General features: G+C 60.5%; 1 protein-coding gene across 4 annotated transcripts in view; it reads left to right on the forward strand.

Moving 5' to 3' along the window:
• The window catches only part of PDE4C (phosphodiesterase 4C), a 105130-nt gene that overhangs the window by 18389 nt on the left and 66348 nt on the right, over positions 1-20393 (forward strand). For 2 of the 4 annotated variants that reach the window (XM_037885882.2, XM_037885883.2), the window contains exon 3: positions 4962-5179. In XM_037885882.2, coding sequence (XP_037741810.1) covers positions 4962-5179 — 218 coding nt within the window. Of the gene's footprint in view, positions 1-4961; positions 5180-9610; positions 9996-19354; positions 19390-20393 lie in introns of those variants that run through there. The other 2 variants (XM_037885884.1, XM_037885886.1) reach the window with 2 other exon arrangements.

The raw sequence follows: 20393 nt of genomic DNA on the forward strand, positions 1-20393 counted from the left end.
AGCAGGTCCAGGTGACTTCCATTCATGAGTTTTAAAAGAGCTGGCTGAGGAGTTCTCTGGACCGTTAATAGTGATTTTCAATCAGTCTTGGTACACTGGGGACGTTCCCGAAGACTGAAAGAAAGCTAATGTTTTGCCAATATTTTAAAAGGGTGACCAGGATGACCAAGGTAATTATAGGCCTGTCAGTCTGACATCGATCCTGGGCAAGATAATGGAGCAGCTGATATGGGACTCAGTAAAGAATTAGAGAAGAAGTAATCTAATTAATGCAAATCCACATGGGTATATGTCAAATGGGTCTGTCACGGAGTATGGGGTAGTCTGGGCCCTGCACCCCTCTTCCTGGGAATCACCGTGACTCTCAGCCAGCCAGTAAAACAGAAGGTTTATTGGACAACAGGAACACAGTTCAGTTGTGGGTACAACAAGGACCCCTCAGTCAAGTCCTTCTGGGGGAGCAGGAGCTTAGACCCCAGCCCTGGGGTTCACTGCGTTCCACCACCCAGCCCAAAACTGAAACCAACCCCCCCCCAGCAGGATCCCTCCTGCAGCCTTTGTCCAGTTTCCCGGGCAGAGGTGTTACCTCCCTCCCCCCCCCAGCTCAGGGTACAGGCTCTCAGGTCTCCCATCCCCAATGAAACTCCCCTGCCACATCCCCAGGTCAACACTCCCCCCCCTCCCTACTGTGTCACAGGGTCCTGTCAAGCTAACTTGCTATCCTTTTGTTTTTTTATGAGATTACAAGTTTGGTTGATAAAGATAAGAGTGTTGTGATAGACTTCTGGAAGGTGTTTGACTTGGTATCACAGGACATTTTGATTTAAAAAACTGGGATGATATAAAATTACCATGGCACATGTTAAATGGATTTAAAACTGGCAAACTACTAGGTCTCAAAAAGAAAAGGCGTACTTGTGGCACCTTAGCGACTAACAAATTTATTTGAGCATAAGCTTTTGTGAGTTACAGCTTATGCTCAAATAAATTTGTTAGTCTCTAAAGTGCCATAAGTCCTCCTTTTCTTTTGCGAATACAGACTAACACGGCTGCTACTCTGGTACTAGGTCTCAAAATGTAATTGTAAATAAGCAATCATTGTCCATCAGGTGTGTCCATGGGAATTGGTTCTTGGCCCTGTGCTGTTTGATACTTTTATTCATGACCTGGAAGAAAACATAAAATAATCACTGATAAGTTTAGCAGATGGCCCAAAAATTGGAGACGCGGGTGACTGATTCAGAGTGATCTGGATCACTTGGTAAAGTGGATGCAAACAAACAATGTGCATTTTAATATGGCTAAATGGAAATGTGTACATCTAGGAACAACGAGTGTCAGCCATACCTACAGGACAGGAGCCTCTATCCTGGAAAGCAGTGAGCGGGGTGACAGATTTGGGGGCTGTTGTAGAAAGACATCTGACTATGAGCTCCCCATGTGACACTTTGGCCCGAAGGGTTAATGCGACCCTGGGAGGCACAAACAGACTCTCGAGTAGGAGCAGAGAGTCTGTACTTGGTACTGCTGTGACTGCTGCTGGAATCTGCCCACAGTTCACAACGGATGCTGGTACATTGGAGAGGCTCAGAGAAGAGCCACGAGAAGGATTAAAGGGTTAGAAAACCTGCCTTAGAGTGATGGACTCAGAGAGCTCAAGCTACTTAGCTTAACAGAGAGAAGGTTATGGGGCGACTGGATCCGAATCTATCAGTCTCACCCAGGGAATGACTGTTTAGTGCTGGGCTCTCCACACTAGCGGAGCCAGGCCTAACACGAACCACTGGCTGCAAGTGGAAGCGACACCAGTTCAGAGTGGAAATAAGGGGTGAATTGTTACCAGTGCAGTAATTAAGCACCGGAACAATGTACCGCACTTGACAGCGGATTCTCACTCCAGCACTGACAGTCACGCTGGGCTGTTTCTCCCAGACCTGCCCTAGGAATCGCTGGGGCCCGTCTCTGGCCTGGGAATCTGAACCTGCATCAGGAACCCAGGGCACCCTGCAGAGGTGGAGGCCCAGGGGACCCGCAAGCTGGCAGAGAACCACTGTGGCCAGCAGGTGTCACCAGTGCCCTGCACTGCCCGCACCCAGGGCCTCAGCTCGGGCACTAGGGTGTGGGTGCGATTCCGAGTCTGGCTGAGTCGAAGCTGGGGTGGGGGGAGGTTAAACTCCACCCCATACCCAGGAGAGGGCTCCCCCTGCTGCTGCTCCCTCAGGCTGGGGGGTTAAGCCAGCAGAACCCCCCCCCCCATGGCCCTTTCCTGCTCCCTGGGGCCCGCTCTCCCACTCCAAAGGCAGCACTGAGCATACCCCCCACCCCGAGAGCTCCACGTGGGGCAGCAGCTGCCTGGCCGTGTGTCGCTTTCCCCAGCACCTGCTGCTCAGGGAGAGCAATGCCACGCCCGGGGCAAGCAGCTCTGCTGCCAGGCTGGAAAACGCTGCTTGCCCCCTCCCCAGCATGCCCCCCCCACGTATGGCTGAGCCCTGGCTGCCAGGCCAGCCGGGCCCCCTTCTCCTGAAATGCCTTCACTGCCCCTTGGTTTGATCTGGGGCCATGTGCATCGGCCCAGGAGTGAGAACAGGCTCTGGTGAGAGCCACCCCCACTTTCCCCGCCCCCGTCTCTGCCCCACTCCCCTCCATGGGCTCACGCCAGAGCTAACCCGTGCACCCTAGATCCAGTCGCTGGGCCCCGCTGGTGTGGGCTGACAGCCTGCGATCAATCCACGGAGCCTTGTCTGCATTCATTGGAAATGCAATTTATTCTGAGAGGGCTTTTTAATTAGTCGAAGTGATGGGAGAATCTCAAAGAAAGATAATTAATTATCAGCTGTCCAGACCAATCAGCCGGCATCAATTCGCCTGCGGAGAAGCTGCATCAAGTGCATCTGAGCAGCTGCTTCTCCCCTGCGAGCCAGTGAGCCCCCCTCTCGTGGGGCTGGAAGCAGGCCAGCTCCAGCACCGCATCGGCCCATGGAGCCAAAGGTGCTGCTCTGAGCTGCGTGCGCTGAGCTTCGCTGGGGCACGTCCCCTGCTGCCCCCGGAGACCGCGCAGCCAGGCCACGGGGGGACCCCCGGCGAGCACCTGCCCAGCGCTGGGTCTCTCTTGCACCCGCTCGTGTGCAAAGGGCCGGTTGCCTGCCAGGGCCAGTGCTGTTGTGGTACCATGGAGAGCTCCTAGCTGCCAATGCCCTGCCCACGGGCATGAGACTGGTGGCACTAGCCCGAGGCCTCTGGGCTCCCTGGCAGCAGTAGCAGCCTGCCCTTGAAGCCAAGGTCTTGGGGCTGAGACCCTCCTCCTGGGCGCAAGGGGACACCCCATCGCAGCTCGCCCCTGTGCTGGGGCACGTCGGAGGTGGGGACCTGGGGGGAGAACGTTTCCAGGACTGAATCCCAGCCAGGCTCCTGCTGCTGCCCCCGGCGTGTGCCGTGTGCTGGGGAGGATCCTCAGACAAGAGCCAGGCTGTGGTCGCCCTGCCGGGGAAGGGGGTTGGGGCAGGAAGACACAGTCTCTGCTTCCCAGCTCCAGCAGGCTGGGCTCAGGCTACGTGCGACGTTCCTCCCGCAGGCTCTCCCCAGTCTGCCACTCCAGCCCTTCCCCCTGCAGCGAAGCCCCAGGCTGAATGTTGTCAACCCCCCATCCCCGGCCCGGTCTGTCTGTAGCACCCACCGCTGTGCGGTGCACGGGCTGGATTGCACAGACCCATCTCAGTTCAGTCTAGGCCCGGCCTGTCCCCAGCATGCAGCTCTCTAGGTCTGGGCAGCTGGCCAAGCAAGCCCCCTGCGCGGGCCCGTTAGCCCTGGGCAGGAAGGCTGGGGGCTGGCACACTGCACCTCTTGGCTGGCTGGAGGTGCCCGGATTTCACTCCTGCGCTTGCCCCCTTTCCTCCCAAGGCTCGCAGGGTGTCAGCTGTGGGGTGGGTTGGCGGGGGGCGGGGGAAGAGCCTCTTGGGCTGTCCCAGGGCTCCGGAGTTTCTCGCCCCATGCCCAAAGCGGTGACATGCAGAACGCTGCTGGCTGTGGGTGTCACTCGTGCTCATCTGACTCCAGCAAAGTGGCTGTCATGGGGCGGCATTATCCTGCCCCGCTGAGGTGTGTGTTTGCCGCTCTTCTTTGGGCTGAGCTGCTCCATGCTGGAACGCAGGAATAACCCGCAGCCTGGGGCTCTGGCCAGGCAAAGGGGCCCTAGTGCAAAGAGGAGCCGGGAGCCCTTTCCGGAGTTATTCCAGGGAGCGGCGGGCCTGGAGGGAGGGGCTCGCTGGGTTGCCTGGAATCCACCCGATGGCCCGTGCACCCTGGGCCCCACGGCTCCTGGGCATGGTTATGCTCCAGGGCACTGCAGGGGTGGGGGAGGGGAAGCACAGAAGTACAAAGGGGGGGCCGCGCAGTGAACTCCCCAGGCCCCCAGCACCGCAGTCCAGCTTTGGGTGCCCCCAGCAGGCTACACAGCCCGTAGTGTCCGTCACTCCAATCCTTGGAGAGACCAGCCAGAGCCGGGGTGAATTCCCCAAGCTTGGCAGCCAGCTGAGGGAGAGAGGGGTCCTCAGGCAGGGGCAGGGACTGCTCTGAGTTGCCCTGGGGCTCTGGTAAAGGCGATGCTGGGTTATTCCTTATATTGCTCCTCTGTGCAGGTGCTGCAGCCCGGGCTCCGGGCCTGTGGCTGTCTGGCTCCGAGCCCGCTGTCAGCAGGGTGCCGGGGCCTCATTGCCAAGAGTGACCAAGTCTGGGTGCCCAGCGTGGCCCTTGAGGGGCTCCTCAGCCCTTGCTGAAATCCAGCCCCTTCGAAGTCCTGTGCAGGGCTTGGGGCGAGCATGGGAATCCAGCCCAGCAGCGGGTTGGGGAATCCGGCCTGGGAGCTGAGGTGCCTTGTGCCATCGGGGCTTGGTCCTGAGGCCGGGGCGCAGACCGGGAGCTCCCGTCACTCCCTGCAAAGCTGATGAGTCTCATTCTCCCCACAGCGATCCAGAGACTCCCCGGACCTCGGCAACTGCAGCACAGCGCCCCATGTGAATGCCATCAAGCGGCGTTTCTCGGGGACCCCACTGCTGCCACCGCTGGCTTGTCGCCATGTGGCGCTCAGCGAGGCCAGCAGGCCCCCAGAGCCAGAGGGCCCCAGGGTCGTGTTCACCATTGAGGAGAGCAGGCCGAGCAGCAGCCAGGAGCCTGGCTTCCTACGGTAAGGCGGGCGGTTGGTGGGCCCCGCGCTCCCTGAGGTCTCCGGGCCGGGCTGGGGAGAGCCTGGCCTCCCCTCCTGATGGGAGGAGCCGGGGAGCTCTCTGCACTGACTGGGGGGGCTCCCACACTGCCGGCCTTACCTGCTGAAAGGCCCAGAGAGGTGGAGAGAGGCCCATCAGGGCTCCGGCTCCCCCATTGCCGTCTGCTTCGTGGGGGGCTTGGGGAGCCCTATGCGGGGGCCAGAGAGCCAGCAGGATTTAGGCCTGGACCCCCCAGTTCCCAGCACGGTTAGTGACGCTGCTTCAGGGAACAGGTGAATATACCTGGAGCTCTGCAGACCCACGAGATGGACGGTGCCTGGCGGAGGGGTGGTGGAGCAGGGGGGTGTCAGCTTATGGGGAGGCCGGGGGTGTGCGGCGCGGGGGTGTGTGTGCGGCAGGGACCATTATTGACGGGTTTCTGTTGGAGAGAGGCACAGGGAGGGGAAATGGCTGCAAAGCGGAGGGACCTCGATGCCTCCTGCAGTTTGTGTGGGCATCTCCAGCGGGCTGGGCTGGTTCCCATGGCTCGCGTTCAGTCCCATTGCTCAGGAAACAGGGCTCTGGTGGCCCAGCTGCTTCGCTCTGTCTCAGGAACGCAGAGCTCCTGACAGCACCTGAAGTGAGCCCAGAGCCGCCGTGTGGATTTTACAGCACGTTAAACCAGAAATCTTGGTCTTGAGGCAAAACTTCCCCAAGGCGCCCCTGCAGGACGCTAGGAACTCACCCGCTGGACGCACTCTGCAAACTGCCAGGCCAGAGCTGCCACTCCCAGAGCAGCTCGGGGTGATGCTTGCAGCCTGCCCCCTGGCCGCCCACTTACGGTGACACCACCAAGCCTGGGGGCCCTTTTGCTTCAACAGAGGCCTGCTCCTTCCCTCGGGCCAGCGGCCCCTCCATCTTCTGCTGCTCACTAGCAGCCTGGCACCCATCCCAGGCAGTGCTCCCGGCTCCAGTGACTGGCTAACCTACTTGATATTCATCCCCCACAGATGCGTTCCCGAACATCTATTGCCTTGCTTTGAGTCCGCTCTCGCAGAGAGCCCGGCACATATTTCATGCTCAGTTTTCAAACTTGGCCGGGAGAGGGAGCAGATGCCCCGGAGGGGGGGCGGGGAAGGGGTACTGCTTTTGGAGCACTCTTCCCCTCCTGCCTGTGGCCCCACTGGCCCAGCCCCCCGCCCCACACCGCCTTCCCCCAGCTCCACATTCTTAACTTCCTCGCCGGCAACATCGATTGTGACGGTTCCGCAGCAGCAGATTGTCTCTGGCTGCTTCTCTGCGCTGGAGCCCGGCACCTCCCTGCCTCACGCACGTTTCGGGGCGGGGGGGGGGTAATTTCTTCTTGTGGCAAGAAAAACAAGCGGCAGCAGCCCCGCATCGCCTCCCTGCCCCGCAGCGCGGCCTTGGTGCCGAGATTGGATCCGTGCGGCTTTTCACTGGGCCAATGGGAAATGACCGGCCCCCCAGGGATGCTTTTCACAGAGCCGAGCTGGGGGCATGTTACGCTACTGGTGACCTGCTCTCCCCAGACGGGGACCCGGCTAGAAAAAAGGGTGTTTGGGGAGGTTCTGCCCTCTCGGTTGAGGCTGCTTTGTTTGTGGTTTTTGGCTTCACTTCCCCATTTTGCACCAAGGCGTGATGGCACCATCCCCTGCCCCTCTGCTGGCAAGCCGCGAGTCCCACTTGGCAGGGCCAGAGAGACAAGTGTGGGATGAAATCCTGGCTCCACTGAAGTTGGTGACAAACCCCCCATCAACTTGAGGGAGGCCGGGCTCCCACCCCGGCAGTGGGAGTGAGGTTTCAGTTCCCACCCTCGCTGCATAAAGCAAATGCTCTCAATGCCCATGCGGCCGCTGCCGGAGGACCAGGTGTCTGCTTTGTTTCAGACAGAGCAGGTGCCTGTCCTGCCCACGTATGCCTTCCCCATGCGTGATCTAGTCCCTCTTGGCAGGGGGCTTCACCTCCTGGTCCAGACAGCGGTTGCTGTCATATGAAAGTCCAATGTGAGGGGAGGTGGATTCTTGGCACTGCGCGTTCCTCCCTCTGTTCTCTGCATGGCCCCGCTGTGCTATGCCCCTCTGCCAGGCCTGCTCGGGGGCATAGGACAGACAATGAGCAATAACCACAGCCCCTGCACATTTGTCTCGGAGAGCCTGGTGCTGACTGTAGGACCAGACGCCTCTGCCTTTGCTGGCTGGCAGCGAACTGGGTCTGGCCATGTTGCTTGTGTTTTAATCAGAGCCCAGAGCTCTAGGCTGTGTCCAGCGTCTCCGCGTTTGGCCTTGCAGCAGCCCATGCATGGCTCCCAACAGGGCCAGCGACAAGCTGCTTTGGGGGAACATGCAAGAATCTGGTGGTGGCCCGTCAGACACATGTGGCTCTTCAGGTGCGGTGCGGGAATTCCTGTAGGGCCCAGTTCCGAAGTCTGCCCATTGGCCACACTGGGCTTTGGCTCGGGGTCCTGCCCTTCTTCCACATGCTCCTCCGGTAGAGAGGAGCAGAGAAATCCCAGAGCCCAGCATGGGCTCAGCCTGCTCCTCGGGGAGCACAGCGCCGCACCTTGGTCGGGGTGGAACAATGGTCAAGACCCAGTGTGACGAAGTGGGACTGTTCTTAATGTTTCCTCTGAATAGTGTGGGGGTGCCTCAGTTTCCCCTATGCAGTTCTTCAGTATCTAGGGGGTGGGATAAGGGTGTATGATCATTGCAGAGCCCTAGAGGGCAGGTGTGTGCAGGGGTCTGGACACAGAAAATGGCCGACACCCTGTTTCCTGGCCACTGATGGCCTGGGCCCTTCCCCCCTGCAAGGTGAGAGCTAAAGGGCTGGAAAACAAAGGAATCAGGTGACCTCCTGGCCTGGGAAAGGGACAAAGCCCAGAGGAGGAGGGGCTGGGGAGAGTTTCAGTTTGGGGCTGGCTGGGACATGGAGTGAAGTGCAGACGGGGTTGTCTGGCTCACTGCCCCCCAAAATGGACCCGGCTGAGGGGTCCTGTTCTCTGCACCTACAAGCTCTGTTTTAGACCATGTTCCTGTCATCTAATAAACGTTCTGTGTTACTGGCTGCCTGAGAGTCACGTCTGACTGCGGAGTTGGGGGGCAGGACCCTCTGGCTTCCCCAGGAGCCCGCCTGGGCGGACTCGCTGTGGGAAGCGCACGGAGGGGCAGAGGAGGCTGAATGCTCCAAGGTCAGACCCAGGAAGGTGGAAGCCGGGTGAGCTGTGTGTCCTGCAGACAGGCTGCTCCCAGAGAGGAGACTTCCCCAGAGTCCTGCCTGGCTTCGCAGGGAGCAGCTCCAGAGCATTGCCTGGGGATGCCGTGACATGGGCCCCGATGGGGAAAGGTTTGCACCCGCTCGTCTTCTGACCCAGACTTCACAGAAGTTTCACATTACCGGACCTGGCATCTGCCAGTCTGCGGGACACTTGCAGAGTTGGTGGGTGTTGTGGAGGCCGGAGCAGCAGGGCCCGGGCGCTGGCCGAGGGACAGCTAAGGGCTGGCGTTGCCTGAGCCTGGCTCTCCAGGGAATGTCCCAACCCTTCGCAGGGGCCGAGGGTCTCCTGAATTGAAGCCAGGCCCAGCATGGCTGACAGAGCAGGGGCAGGAGCAGGGCAGCCTGGCCCTGCCCGGGGGGCCCAACTGGGCATGGGTTACAGCAGCATGATCTACTCCTGAGGCCCCTCTGCCCCACCCTGACCTCTCGCCATGGAAGTTACAGACCCCAGTGCACTCTGACCCACCAGCCCCCCGATGCAGTGGGTGTGAGAGCAACTGGGCTGCTGCCCCCACCCCAGCCTGCTGGGCCCTGCATCTCCCCTCCCCCATACCAGCCAGTGGGCCCCACATCTCTCCTTCCCCCCCATCCCTGCTGGGCCCCGCATCTCCCCCACTCCCCCATCCCTGCTAGAGCACCGACCAGCAGTGTCTGTCCAGCTCCTGGCAGTGCCCCGGCTACCAGGCCCAGTGCTGGGGTCTCTGGCAGAGGGGTCCCAGCTGGGGGGGGGGGGGGTTGGCCCACTGAAAAGTGTCACTGTCCCTTCATGGCGGGCGGTGCCTGGCAGAGATGGTGGGGGCCCAGCCTGACCCGGGAGCAGCCCCCGCCCCTTCCCCACAGGCCCCTCCAGGGTGGCCGGCGGGGCCCCCGGGCCATGGCCCATGGGAAAGCAGCAGCCCCTGACCCGGCCGCCCGGCGCTGGTGGGTGGAGGCAGGACCAGCGGCTCCTGCCCCACGGAGCTCCCAGTCCGGCCCGCCAAGGCGCTGCCGGCCCGAGGCCCCGGGGATGGCCGCGCCCGGCTGTGGGCGGGGCGGGGTTAGCGCTTCCCCCCAGCGCACCTGCGCCGAGCTCCGCTATATAACCGGCCTCTCGGAGCGCGCTGCAGCCGCTGCGGAGCCCGGCGGCGGGGGAGCCGGGCGGAGGGGCCGGGGTCGGGGCTGGCCGGCGGGGCGCAGCCGGGAAAGTTTCCGGCCGGGGCCGCGCGTCCTCCCGCAGCTGCCAGGAACTTGCCGGTTCCGTGGGCGGCTCCCGGCGCGCTCGGAGCCGCTTCAGCACCCGGGGGGCGAACAGCGCCCCGGGGCCGCAGCCATGGAGCTGAGCCGGGACGGGGCCGGCACCGCCAAGCCCCCCAAGCACCTGTGGCGCCAGCCCCGCACCCACATCCGCATCCAGCAGCGCTTCCACTCCGATACCGAGCGGTACCTGCACCCCCGCGCCCCGGACGGCGCGCCCCGGCCCGGCCTCCGGCAGCCCAGGATGTCCTGGCCCTGCTCCCTGCAGCGCCGGTAAGAGCCGCGCCCCGGGCTGGGGGGGTCAGGCGCCCCGGTTACTAAGGGGTTAAGAGTCTCTGTGTCCCGGAGTCCGCCTCGCCGGGTTCGGCCGCCTTCCCCGCTCTGGTACCGAGCCCAGGGACTGAGGGGCGGGGGCAGCCGGCCCGGTCTAAGGCGCGTGTAGCGCCCGAGCCGGGCTGGGGTCTCGGCTCTCGCTGGCTGCTGGGCGTTACGGGGCAGCTGGGCGTGAGCCAAGCCCCATCTAGCCCGCGCGAGGGGCTCTGAGTGGGGCTACGCCCGGACAAAGATCTGAATAAGTGGGGGTGGAAGGAATTGTACCCGGAGCCTGGGAGGGCCGGCCCCGGAGAGCCCCTGCCCAGATCAGAGACCCAAAGCCCTGGGCGGAAATCAAGCCCAAGAAAAACCAGAGCCAGCCGCTCTTTTCTTTCCCCCGCTGCGGGCGGCCCGGGACAATGTGTCACCCCGCAGCCGGGAACTGCCCGTGACAGTCCAGAGCCAGCTGCGAGGTCCGGGTCATTAGGAATTGTCTCCCCGTTCCCACTGGGGTGAGTCAGGACAGAGCGAGCTCGAGGGAACCTGTGTCCGACTGAGCAAACGAGGGCCCCTGTAGAAATTAATTCCTCGGCGGCCGCGTTAGAATATTTCGTTTGTTTCTGCTGCGTGAGGAAGATTGATGGTGGCTCAGCTGGGCTGGAGTCAAACCCTTCAACTCCGGGGCTGCAAGGCTGGTAAAATCCTAATTGCGCCCCAAGCTCCTGCGTGGAAAGCTGGCGCTGGAGCCGGCCCTGTAAACAGCAGCCGCCGGTTTGGGTTTGTTTGTTCTGTTTTACAATCTGTGTATCCAGCAACACAAACACGGAGTCTTGTGGTAAATCAGCTAATCAGGCTGATCAGTCTCCTGGGAAGGAGCAAAGGGTGTCATTATTTTTGTCTGTTAGCAACCTTCCCCCCCACGCCCTCCATCTGCACATTGCACGGGCATCTGCCAGGAAATCCTCTTCCAAAGAGGCTGGTTTCAGGCTGCTGGAGGCTTGGCTAAAGTTCTCTCTTCCTTAGCTGCCATGCCGGTCCTGGGCCGAGTCTGTGTCTGTTCGGCAGGTCGGTGGGCTGCATGGGTGAGGTCCTGGCCACGCTGCGGTCAATGAGAGTTTTGCTGTGATGGCTGCGTAGCTAGGCATCACCCAGCATGCATACGCTTGGCATTGCTAGCTAGGCATTTGCCGTGTTTATACCCTCTTTTCTGAGAACCAGCTTCAGGGGGCTGGATTTCACCCACACGTCGCTCCAGAAAAGTGGCAGGGCTTCAGCGTGGGGATTAAATTGGCCGCAGACATGCAGACTGGATGCTGGGGCATTTCCTGGTCTGAGATCTGAGCCTGGCACCTCGGTGCACGGGGACCTTTCTCCCTCAGGCCAGGGGTGTGATGGCCTTGCCCCTGCTCCGCAGGGGGGCTCCATGTTTACAAAGGAGGGACAGTCCTAGAGGAAGCAGCCCAGGGTGAGCAGAGGCCCTTCTCCTGTGCTCCACTGGGTGCCGAGCCCAGCAGATGGCTGGAGAAGCACAGCCCTGCTCGACAGAGCTGGAAGGACAAGCAGCGCCAGGATAGAGCTGACTGAGCAGGGCTTTTTCTGGAACAGCCACAGTCCTGCCGTCTGACCCAGCCATCCTGGGCGATCCCTGCTTGGATCTGGCCAGCGCAGAGGGGGGTGGTTCTCCAGGGACCGGGGGTTGTGGGGGGAAGCAGTGGCCACGGTGAAGCATGAGCTGGGGTTTAGCACAGGCCTGGGAGTTTTGTTTTCCAGCTGCACTCGAACCAGAGGTTGGCTTCCATTTCCTGGGGATTGATTGGCCAGTCTTGGGATAGACAGGCCAAGGAACTTTGCCCCCGGGGGATTGTGAGATAGTGTTGGTGGACTCAGGGCACGAGTCTGGGGACCTGGCCTGAGCTGCATCCACCCTGCAAAATGATGAAGTTTGGACCCAAGTCCCCATGGGACTCTGGCTTGGACCCACCCCCTCTGCCAGGTCCTGAGGGGTTCCTAGCCCACATCAGACAGCCTGGTGTGTGGATGGAAGAGAGGCTGGGGCTCAAGACGGAGTCTGAGCATGGGCTCACATTGCAGCGTAGACGCACAGGCCGTGAGGTGAAATGGGGTGGAAGTGACTAGCCCGGAAGAGCTCCAGGCTGTGGGATGGTCTCCAAAGCCAGGGCAGCTCTGTCACTTGGGACTTTACAATGTAACTGGATCAAGCAGGATCTAGCCTGAGCTGGCTGTGTGTTGGCAGGGTGGGAGTGAGGCGCGTGATCCTCTCACTCTCCTTTCTGGGCCAGGGGTTTCTGGTTTTATTGGTCTCTGCAAGCCCAGCTGATCTTTCCTGGCCTGCTGGCAACCTCTGCGCACAATCTGCCCCAACGTTCCTTTGCCTTTTGACAGGGATTCACTCGGCCTGCGCTTCTGGCCGGTCGCACGCACATGGGAGTGGAGCAGGTGTCATGGCAGGAATGGTGACTCTAAAGTGGCCACTGAAAAATAAGTGGGATTTGTGTTTGCCCTCTTGAGAGTTGCCCTGGAAGTTAGATTCTCCAAGTGCTGCTTGGACAGTCAGGAAGGAGCGGGATGAAGCCACTGAGGGTCCAATCACACCTGGTCCCAGCTCAGACCCCAGACACGCAGTAACTGCACCCAGCTGCTCAGATACCCAGAACTAGCTGAATAGATTGTTCTCCGCTGAATTTCAAATAACAAGTCTGTGAAAAATGTCACCTGTCAGCCTTTGATCCTTCGCTGCAGCTGCTCAGCATGTGCTGCCTTGAGATCACAGCGGGTTCCCTATTCTGGCGAACGGCCTTGGTTCCCAGAGGCCTGGAGCCCACGGCGTGGGGGGAGCTGGTGCTCTGGGGGTTCATGTTCAAACTTGGATTCAGCCTCAATTTTTTAAAACTGAAATGTCATTTCCCATGTGGGGTGATGGCGACCAGCGCTCCTCTGTCTCCCTGGGCTCTGCTAGTGGCATGGGGAGGCCAGACTGGGTCAGAGCAAAGGTCCATCTAGCCCAGTGTCCTGTCTGCCGACAGTGGCCAATGCCAGGTGCCCCCGAGGGAATGAACAGACCAGGGAATCATCCAGTGATCCATCCCCAGCTTCTGTCAGAGGCTAGGGACACCATCCCTGCCCAGCCTGGCTAATAGCCATTGATGGACCTAGCCTCCATGAACTTATCTAGTTCTTTTTTGAACCCCGGTATAGTCTTGGCCTTCACACCGTCCTCTGGCAAAGAGTTCCACAGGGTGACCGCACGTTGGGTGAAGACATACTTCCTTGTGTTTGTTTTAACCCTGCTGCCTGGTCATTTCATTGGGTGACCCCTGGTTCCTGTGTTACGAGGAGTAAATAGCTCTTCCTTACATAGGCGCCGAGTTTCTAATCTGCCAGGGGTGCTCCCCCCTGCTCCGCCCAGGCCCCACCCCCACTCCACCTCTTCCCCCAAGGCCCCGCTCCTGCCCTGCCTCTTCCCCGCCCAGATCTGCCCCTCCCCCAAGCACGCTGAGCCCTCGCTCCTCCCCCACCCAGCACCTCCTGACGACAGGAAACAGCTGATCCGCGGGGGCAGTAGGCGCTGGGAGGGAGGAGCAGGCGCTGATCTGTGGGGTCCCGCGGCAGGCAGGAGGCACTGAGGGGAGGTTCTGCCAGGGGGTTTTCCCCCATGGGTGCTCCCCCAGCCCCGTAGCACCCATGGAGTTGGTGCCTATGCATCCTTATTTACTTCCTCCTCACCAGTCATCATTTTCTAGACCTCTAGCATATCCCCCATTCGTCGTCTCTTCCAAGCTGAAGAGTTCTTCTCTTATTAATCTCTCCTTACGTGGAACCTGATCCATCCCCTCGTCATTTCTGTTGTCCTTTTCTGGACCTTTTCCAATTCCAGTATAGATTTGCAACAGCTAAACTTCCTGTCTGGGGCTGTCCCAGAGGGATTCTTCCTTCCAGAGCAAAACCTGCTAAATCGCGGGGGGCTGATGACAAAGGGGAAGAGTCCTTTGGGGACCCTGCTTGAGAGCTTGGCATCTTTTTAGTCATTACAAGAATATGGGTTTTCCTCGGAGCTAGTTTCCCATATTTGGCTGGCTGTGACTCAGACAGGTAACTCCTCTGACAGACACAGCTCAGTGACTCAGCTGCGAGGGGAAGAGGTTTGGCTCATGTAGAAACGGCCTTGAGTTAAAATTGCTCAGAAGTTAACGGGGCCGCGTTTCTTTTCCAGCTCCCTGACTCACTGGTGTGTAAACGCAAAGTTCGCTGTATTTAAATAGCTTCTGTGTGTTGCATGGAAAGGGGGAGGGGAGAGTTCTTCTTTCGTGTTCTCTTCTGTTCCATAAACAACGGAAGTGAAAAGCCTTGAGGTGGCCCGGGCACACGCTCAGACTGCACCTGCAACCTTAGCTCTGCCCCATGTGTCTCTGCAGCATTCCCGCCCAGTCCAGCTCCATGTGCCCGGGAATATCGGGAGCCTACGGGGTAGCAGCAATCTCCCATGGCTTTGGGGGCTCAGCGGTGAGTGCCCGACAGAACCTGAGAAGGGGACCCTGGCTCCCACGGCTCCGCTTTGCACTGACTGAGCCAGGGCTCCCACCCCCTCGCGCCTTGTCCAGAGGGCAGGCTGGCGCCGCAGCAGGGCTCCCATACGGGTGTGCACAGTGCAGCCTCCTCCCCAAAGGTCCTGCACAGCCCCAGGCTCAGCTATGTGGGGAGGGACCTGCCCAGTCTCCCGGTGCAGCCCCGGTTAGCACTGGGGCTCTCAGTGAAGGCTGCCCTCCTGCTAATGTGCCCCCATCCCAGGAGCTGCACGATCAGGGGCACCCCCAGCAACGTATTATCTCCAGGGGTTCTCTGAAGGGCTGGATGGGGGGCTCCCCCTCCCCCAGATGTGCAAAGCACAGTCCAAGGGCTTAGGGGGTACCATGTAGATGGCTGGGGGCTCCGTCATGCGCCAGTGTGGGGGTCTGCTGGCAGAGAGTCCCCTGCCCTGCATAGATATGCGTGGATGCAGGCCAGGGAGAGGGACTTCCATTCCCCCAGCCCCTGGTGCACCAGGCAGTGTTTTGCAGCTGTTATTCATAGCCTGGGCATATTGGCGTGCGCAGATGGTGGGTGTGAATCACAGCCCGAGACCTGCCAGGGCGGGGGCAGACTGTAGAGTGGACAGGACCCAGTAGTCCGTGCACGAGCGATACCGACAGCCGGTGATTGCAGGCACTGAGTAGGACACTGGACCGGCTGCAGGGAGGTGGTTCGCTATAAATATGACTGATCCCCCCCCCCCCCCCCGCCACACACACACACAGACTGTGACCCCCTCCCTCCCCTTCCCCCCAGCCTCTACTTCCCGCAGCGGGGGGGAATGTGTTCCAGTATCCCAGGGTGACGAACCTTCCTTCCCATGGGATGCCCCCCAAGGGCAATTTCCCTTCCGCACCAGGTTACTGGGTACAGGTTTCCTTTCCGTGCTGCTCACTGAGCAACAAGCCAGAGTCTCTGGTGCAGAGAGCAGGTGCGAGCGCCTCTTTCCTGGACACGGCAGCAAGACCAAAGCCCGTGGCTCCGTGCCAGGTGGAGCTTCCAAGTTCCTGCCGTGGTGGGCGGTTAATGCAGTGCCGCTGGCTCAAACAGCTCCCCTCCCACCGGCCGAGGCCTCCGCTGGCCGGCCGTGAAATCATGGACGCTAGAGGCGGGCAAAGCCGCTTAGACCACTCCGTCTGTTTCCTGGCGGTGCCGACCACCCACCGTGTGTGTGTTCGCGGGAGCGCTCAGCGTCCCAAGCCCCGGGGCTCCCACCCCTTCTGGGGCGAGGGATCATTCCCAGCGCCCTGCGTCTCTTGGGAGGCTTTCCTCATGTTCTACTTGATTCCTCCCCTCTCAATTTGATCCCGTTCCCCAACTGCCCCCTCAGTCCTTCCTGGAGGTTCAAGCCCTTCCCCTGTTTCTAAACTGTCCGGGTCGCCCTTCCTTCGCCTTGGCGTAGCCCCTTCTAACTAGCCCTGTCTGCCCCAGCCTTGAGAGCCCTGGGTCGGGCTGGCCGCTCTTCTCGCAACCGCCTCCAATTCCTCCGCTGTGGCACTGAGGTGCTGGGGGGGTGCACTGGGGGGGCTGGCCCCTCCCTGCGCCGTGGCCTGGTGCCATGCGTGCTGCTCCTGCAGGGGCATTGCAGGAGCTAAAGGGAGCGTCCCTGCCCCAGAGAACTACCTGGGATTGGGTGTCTCTTCCCGAAAGCCGCACTCTTGCTTAGACAGAAGTTCGGGCTGGCGACGGCTCGTTGGGGGATTCTCTGGCCTGTGTGATACAGGGGTGCAGCCTGGAGGCCCCTTCTGTGGAGCCGTTACTCTAACTGAGGAGTGGGGTGGGGGAGCCGGGGTATGGACAGGCGTCCCACGGGAGGGAGTGAGCACGCCAGTGGTTCCAAGGCTCACACTTGTTTAATGCCATTGGTTTATTTACTCATTAAGTTGATTAAAACAAGGGCAGGCACTGATTTCAGCGTTGCTGGCACTAGCAAAGCCGCTCCCGGGAGCTATTTCGACACTCTCTTCTGCGCGCTGTTTAATCAGCATCACATTTCCTTGTGAAAACGCACAGACCCAAACCGAGGGGAACCTGCACAAGCAGCGTCTGTTCCCAGGCCTTCGCCCTCAGCCAGCCAGGCTCTGCAGCACCAGCCCCTGCTTTCCTGCCTCCGCCACAGAGATGGCGGACAGAAGCCCAGGGTGTGCGTGTGCGTGTGCGCGTGCAGGGCGGGGGGCTCTAGTGCAATGGATATGGCTCCTGTAGCTCCATTTAGATGCGTGAAGTTTGCACTAATGCCCTGCTCCATGATGAGTAATCAAAGACTTTATAGAAACGCCCACAGAATCCCCTGCTGGAGTGGGACGCTGCCTGGCTTCACAATCTCTCAACCGGTCTCTGCACCATCTGATGCAAATGCCACCAGCGCTCGGCATTGTCAGCACGTTCCGGTTGAAAGCCGGGAATCTGGGCTCAGCCGTGGCCCAGGGCAGGTACAATCTAGCACCCACCCATGCAGCGGCCAGGGCATCCTAGGAAGCACTGGGGTGAGCGTCCCTGAGCCAGTCGCTGGGACAGCCAAGTTGTTTCTCAACAGAAAATGAATTTTGTGCAGTAAGAGTTTCTCTGCCTGAGTCTGGAAGAAAATGATCCTTAAGCACCTGTCTTAGGAGGGGATAAATTATGGTGAAATTAGAGACACTTCCTGGGAAGGGCTGTTGTGCGTGAACCCGTCAGGCTGTTATTCAATAGCAGGGGACGCAGAGAACCTAGGAAGGCTGTCATCCCCCCGCCCCCCATGTTTTGTTTAAATCGAGGGAGTGGCTGGTGCAGATGCAGCTGCATGGAAATTGCTCTTTAAATGAAAAGACACAATCCCAGCCCCTTTCCCCTGCCAAGTCCTCTTAATTCCCACTTGTGAGGCTCTGACGCGGGCTCGCTGGGCCTTGGTGATTACAGCCCCCAGAGGAGGATGCGGAACGAGACCTTTGCCCCCAGCTCCGCGTAGGAGCCGCTTGTGGAAAAAGCCATAATGGTGCCTCCCGCAGGGCCCCGGGGAAATGGCCGGCGGGGCACCGTGCTGAGTGCTGGCTCCCAGATGGTCTGCCAAGAATGATCCATGCTGCCCCCCCAGCAGGACAGAGCTGATGCCTGGAAGGGATCTTGTGTCACCTGTGGGTTAGAAAATAAAAGGGTTGCTAACTGCAGCTCCTGGTGCAGGCCCGGAGAGCCACGGGGGAATGGGTCTTGAGCCTGATCTCTGCAAGGCGTCTGCTCCCATTCCCAGCCGCGCCCTTGGTACCAGCCGGGTTTCAAGCACTGCAGCAGCGGTTTTGTCGGTCTGCAGGAGGGGCAAAGCTCTGCCTTGGGGTTCAGGGGCTGACCAGCAGCCTCCTGTGGGTGCCTGAGCAGGGGGACAGATGGCCGAGCCTGGCTTCCAAGGGGGGCCTCTGGGGAGCCCAAGTCTTCAGCTGCCCCTGGTTCCACACCTGTCCCCAGCCCTGCAGCAGGGACACAGCCAGGAGGTAACAGAGGTTGCCCTTTGGACTGTGGCGGCTCTGGCCTGAATCCTCTCCCAGCACCGTTCCTCTAGGGATCGTGGAGGGCCCGCAGCCCTCCCGTCACCAGGATTAACCCCACAAAAGGACATGGGTGGCTGAGCAGTGATAGAACCCAGGAGTCCTGAACTGCAGCCCCTCCCCCAACCGCTGGGTGAGACCATCGCCCTGCTCTGCCCTGCAAGTTGGAGGCCTGAAAGAAAACTAACCCAGAGCGACTCCATGTTCCGGCTGGGGCACCGAGAGCACAGGGGCCTCTGCGGAATGGGAACCAGCCTCTGGCCCACAAGGCGATGGACCCCTCTCCCTCCCAGGGCCGGGGGAGGGCTTCTCGGGGCTCCTGCAGCCAGTGCAGCTCCTCAGACCTCAGCCCGCCAGAGCGTCGCTGTCCCATGGCTGGGGAGCTGCAGTCTGAGGCCTGGCTGCCCCCCACCACTCTGCTCTCGCCAGCAGAGCCCGTGCCCTGTGTAACTGAATGATTGATGGGGGCCGGTCCCATGCCATGCTGCAGGAGCACAGAAGGAGACACTGCCCTGGCCCAGGAGCCTCTGCGCGTCGGGCAGGGTGAGCAGCATGAGAAGCCCAGGGATGGACGAGCCATTTCCTGGTGAAATAGACACAGAGGGGTCGGTCTGGTCCACAGTCCAGTGCCTTGGCTTTGGTGCCCATCTCTGGGGCTGCAGGGTGCCCTGAAAAGGCTTCTCGCCAGGAGGTCTGCGTGGAGCAGGCTGGCTTGCCCTGCTCCCAGCTGTCACAGACACTCACGGGCCACACGCTGAGCTGCTGCTTCCGTTCGGTTCCCCACGATCCAGTGGGCGAGGGAGACACCCCAGTGTGGCTGCAGGCCACGTGATGCCGGTCGGAACCTGCCTGGCCAGAGCGTGCTCTGGGGGGAAGAGCTGTCGGGCCTGGGGAAGCCCCCGGGGCTGGTGTGTTCAGTAATTAGGAGGAAGCAGGACATGGGTGGGAGCCTTGACAGGGTGTTAATGCTGGGGGCCGAGCTGGCCGGAGGCGGGCGCGGAGCCAGGCCACAGAGCTGCAGCTGTTTTTTAAAAAAGGTGGGAAAACGAAATGTGGCCCAAACCGCAGAGAGGCCTGGAAGGTGACCTGGAGCTCTCGCACGAAGGCCCTGCTCCATCTGGGCAACCAGACTTGCTGGACCTCCTCCACCCCGCTCTGCTGGGGCCCCCAGGCTGCGGAGAAAGGGGAGAAGAGGCCAGGAGCCCTCTGTGTCAGAGGGGACTCGCCCCCATGCTGCCCAGCCCCGCTCTGTAAGTGCATGCTGCTGCCGGGGGGAAGGGAGGGGGCACGTGTCTGGCCGTGGCTCCATGGCTGGGGTTCGGCGGTTTGGGATCTGACCCAGGGTCTCCCAGGCTCCCATCCCAAGTGAGGGAAATGATAGGGGACAACACAGCAGCTAAACAGTTTCTGCCTCCTTGTCCTGGCGTCCCCGCGCCATGCTCTGGAGCTGCTCCCTACGAAGCCGGGCTCTGGGGAAGTCTCCTCTCTGGGAGCAGCCTGTCTGCAGGACACACAGCTCATCCGGCTTCCACCTTCCTGGGTCTGACCTCGTAGCCTTCAGCATCCTCTGCCCCTCCGTGCGCTTCCCACAGCGAGTCCGCCCAGGCGGGGTCCTGGGGAAGCCAGAGGGTCCTGCCCCCCAACTCCACAGTCAGATGTGACTCTCAGCCAGCCAGTAAAACGGAAGGTTTATTAGCCGACAGGAACATGGTCTAAAACAGAGCTTGTAGGTGCAAACAACAGGACCCCTCAGCTGGGTCCATTTTGGGGGGCAGTGAGCAAGACAACCACGTCTGCACTTCACTCCAGGTCCCCAGCCAGCCCCAGACTGAAACTCCCTCCAGCCCCTCCCCCTCTGGGCTTTGTTCCTTTCCCCCGCCAGGAGGTCACCTAATCTTTTTTGTCTTCAACCTTTTAGCTCTCACCTTCCGGGGGGGAAGGGCCCAGGCCATCAGGTGCCAGGAAACAGGGTGTCGGCCATTCTCAGTGTCCAGACTCCTGCACATACCTGCCCTCTAGGGCTCTGCAACGATCATACACCCTTATCCCACCACCTAGAAACTTAAGAACTGCATAGGGGAAACTGAGGCACCCCCACAATATTCAGAGAAAACATTAAGAACAGTCCCGCTTCGTCACGCTCCAGTCACTGGAGGAAGCTAGGCCTTTCTCAGAATGGCCAGCAGCCAAAGAAGGGCCCCACAAAGCAGCCAGCAATTGGGGGGTGCTAACGAGCGGCACTAGGAGAGCTGGC

The sequence above is a fragment of the Chelonia mydas genome, chromosome 25 (genome assembly GCF_015237465.2).
Source record: "Chelonia mydas isolate rCheMyd1 chromosome 25, rCheMyd1.pri.v2, whole genome shotgun sequence".
In the NCBI taxonomy this organism is placed as follows: domain Eukaryota; kingdom Metazoa; phylum Chordata; order Testudines; family Cheloniidae; genus Chelonia; species Chelonia mydas.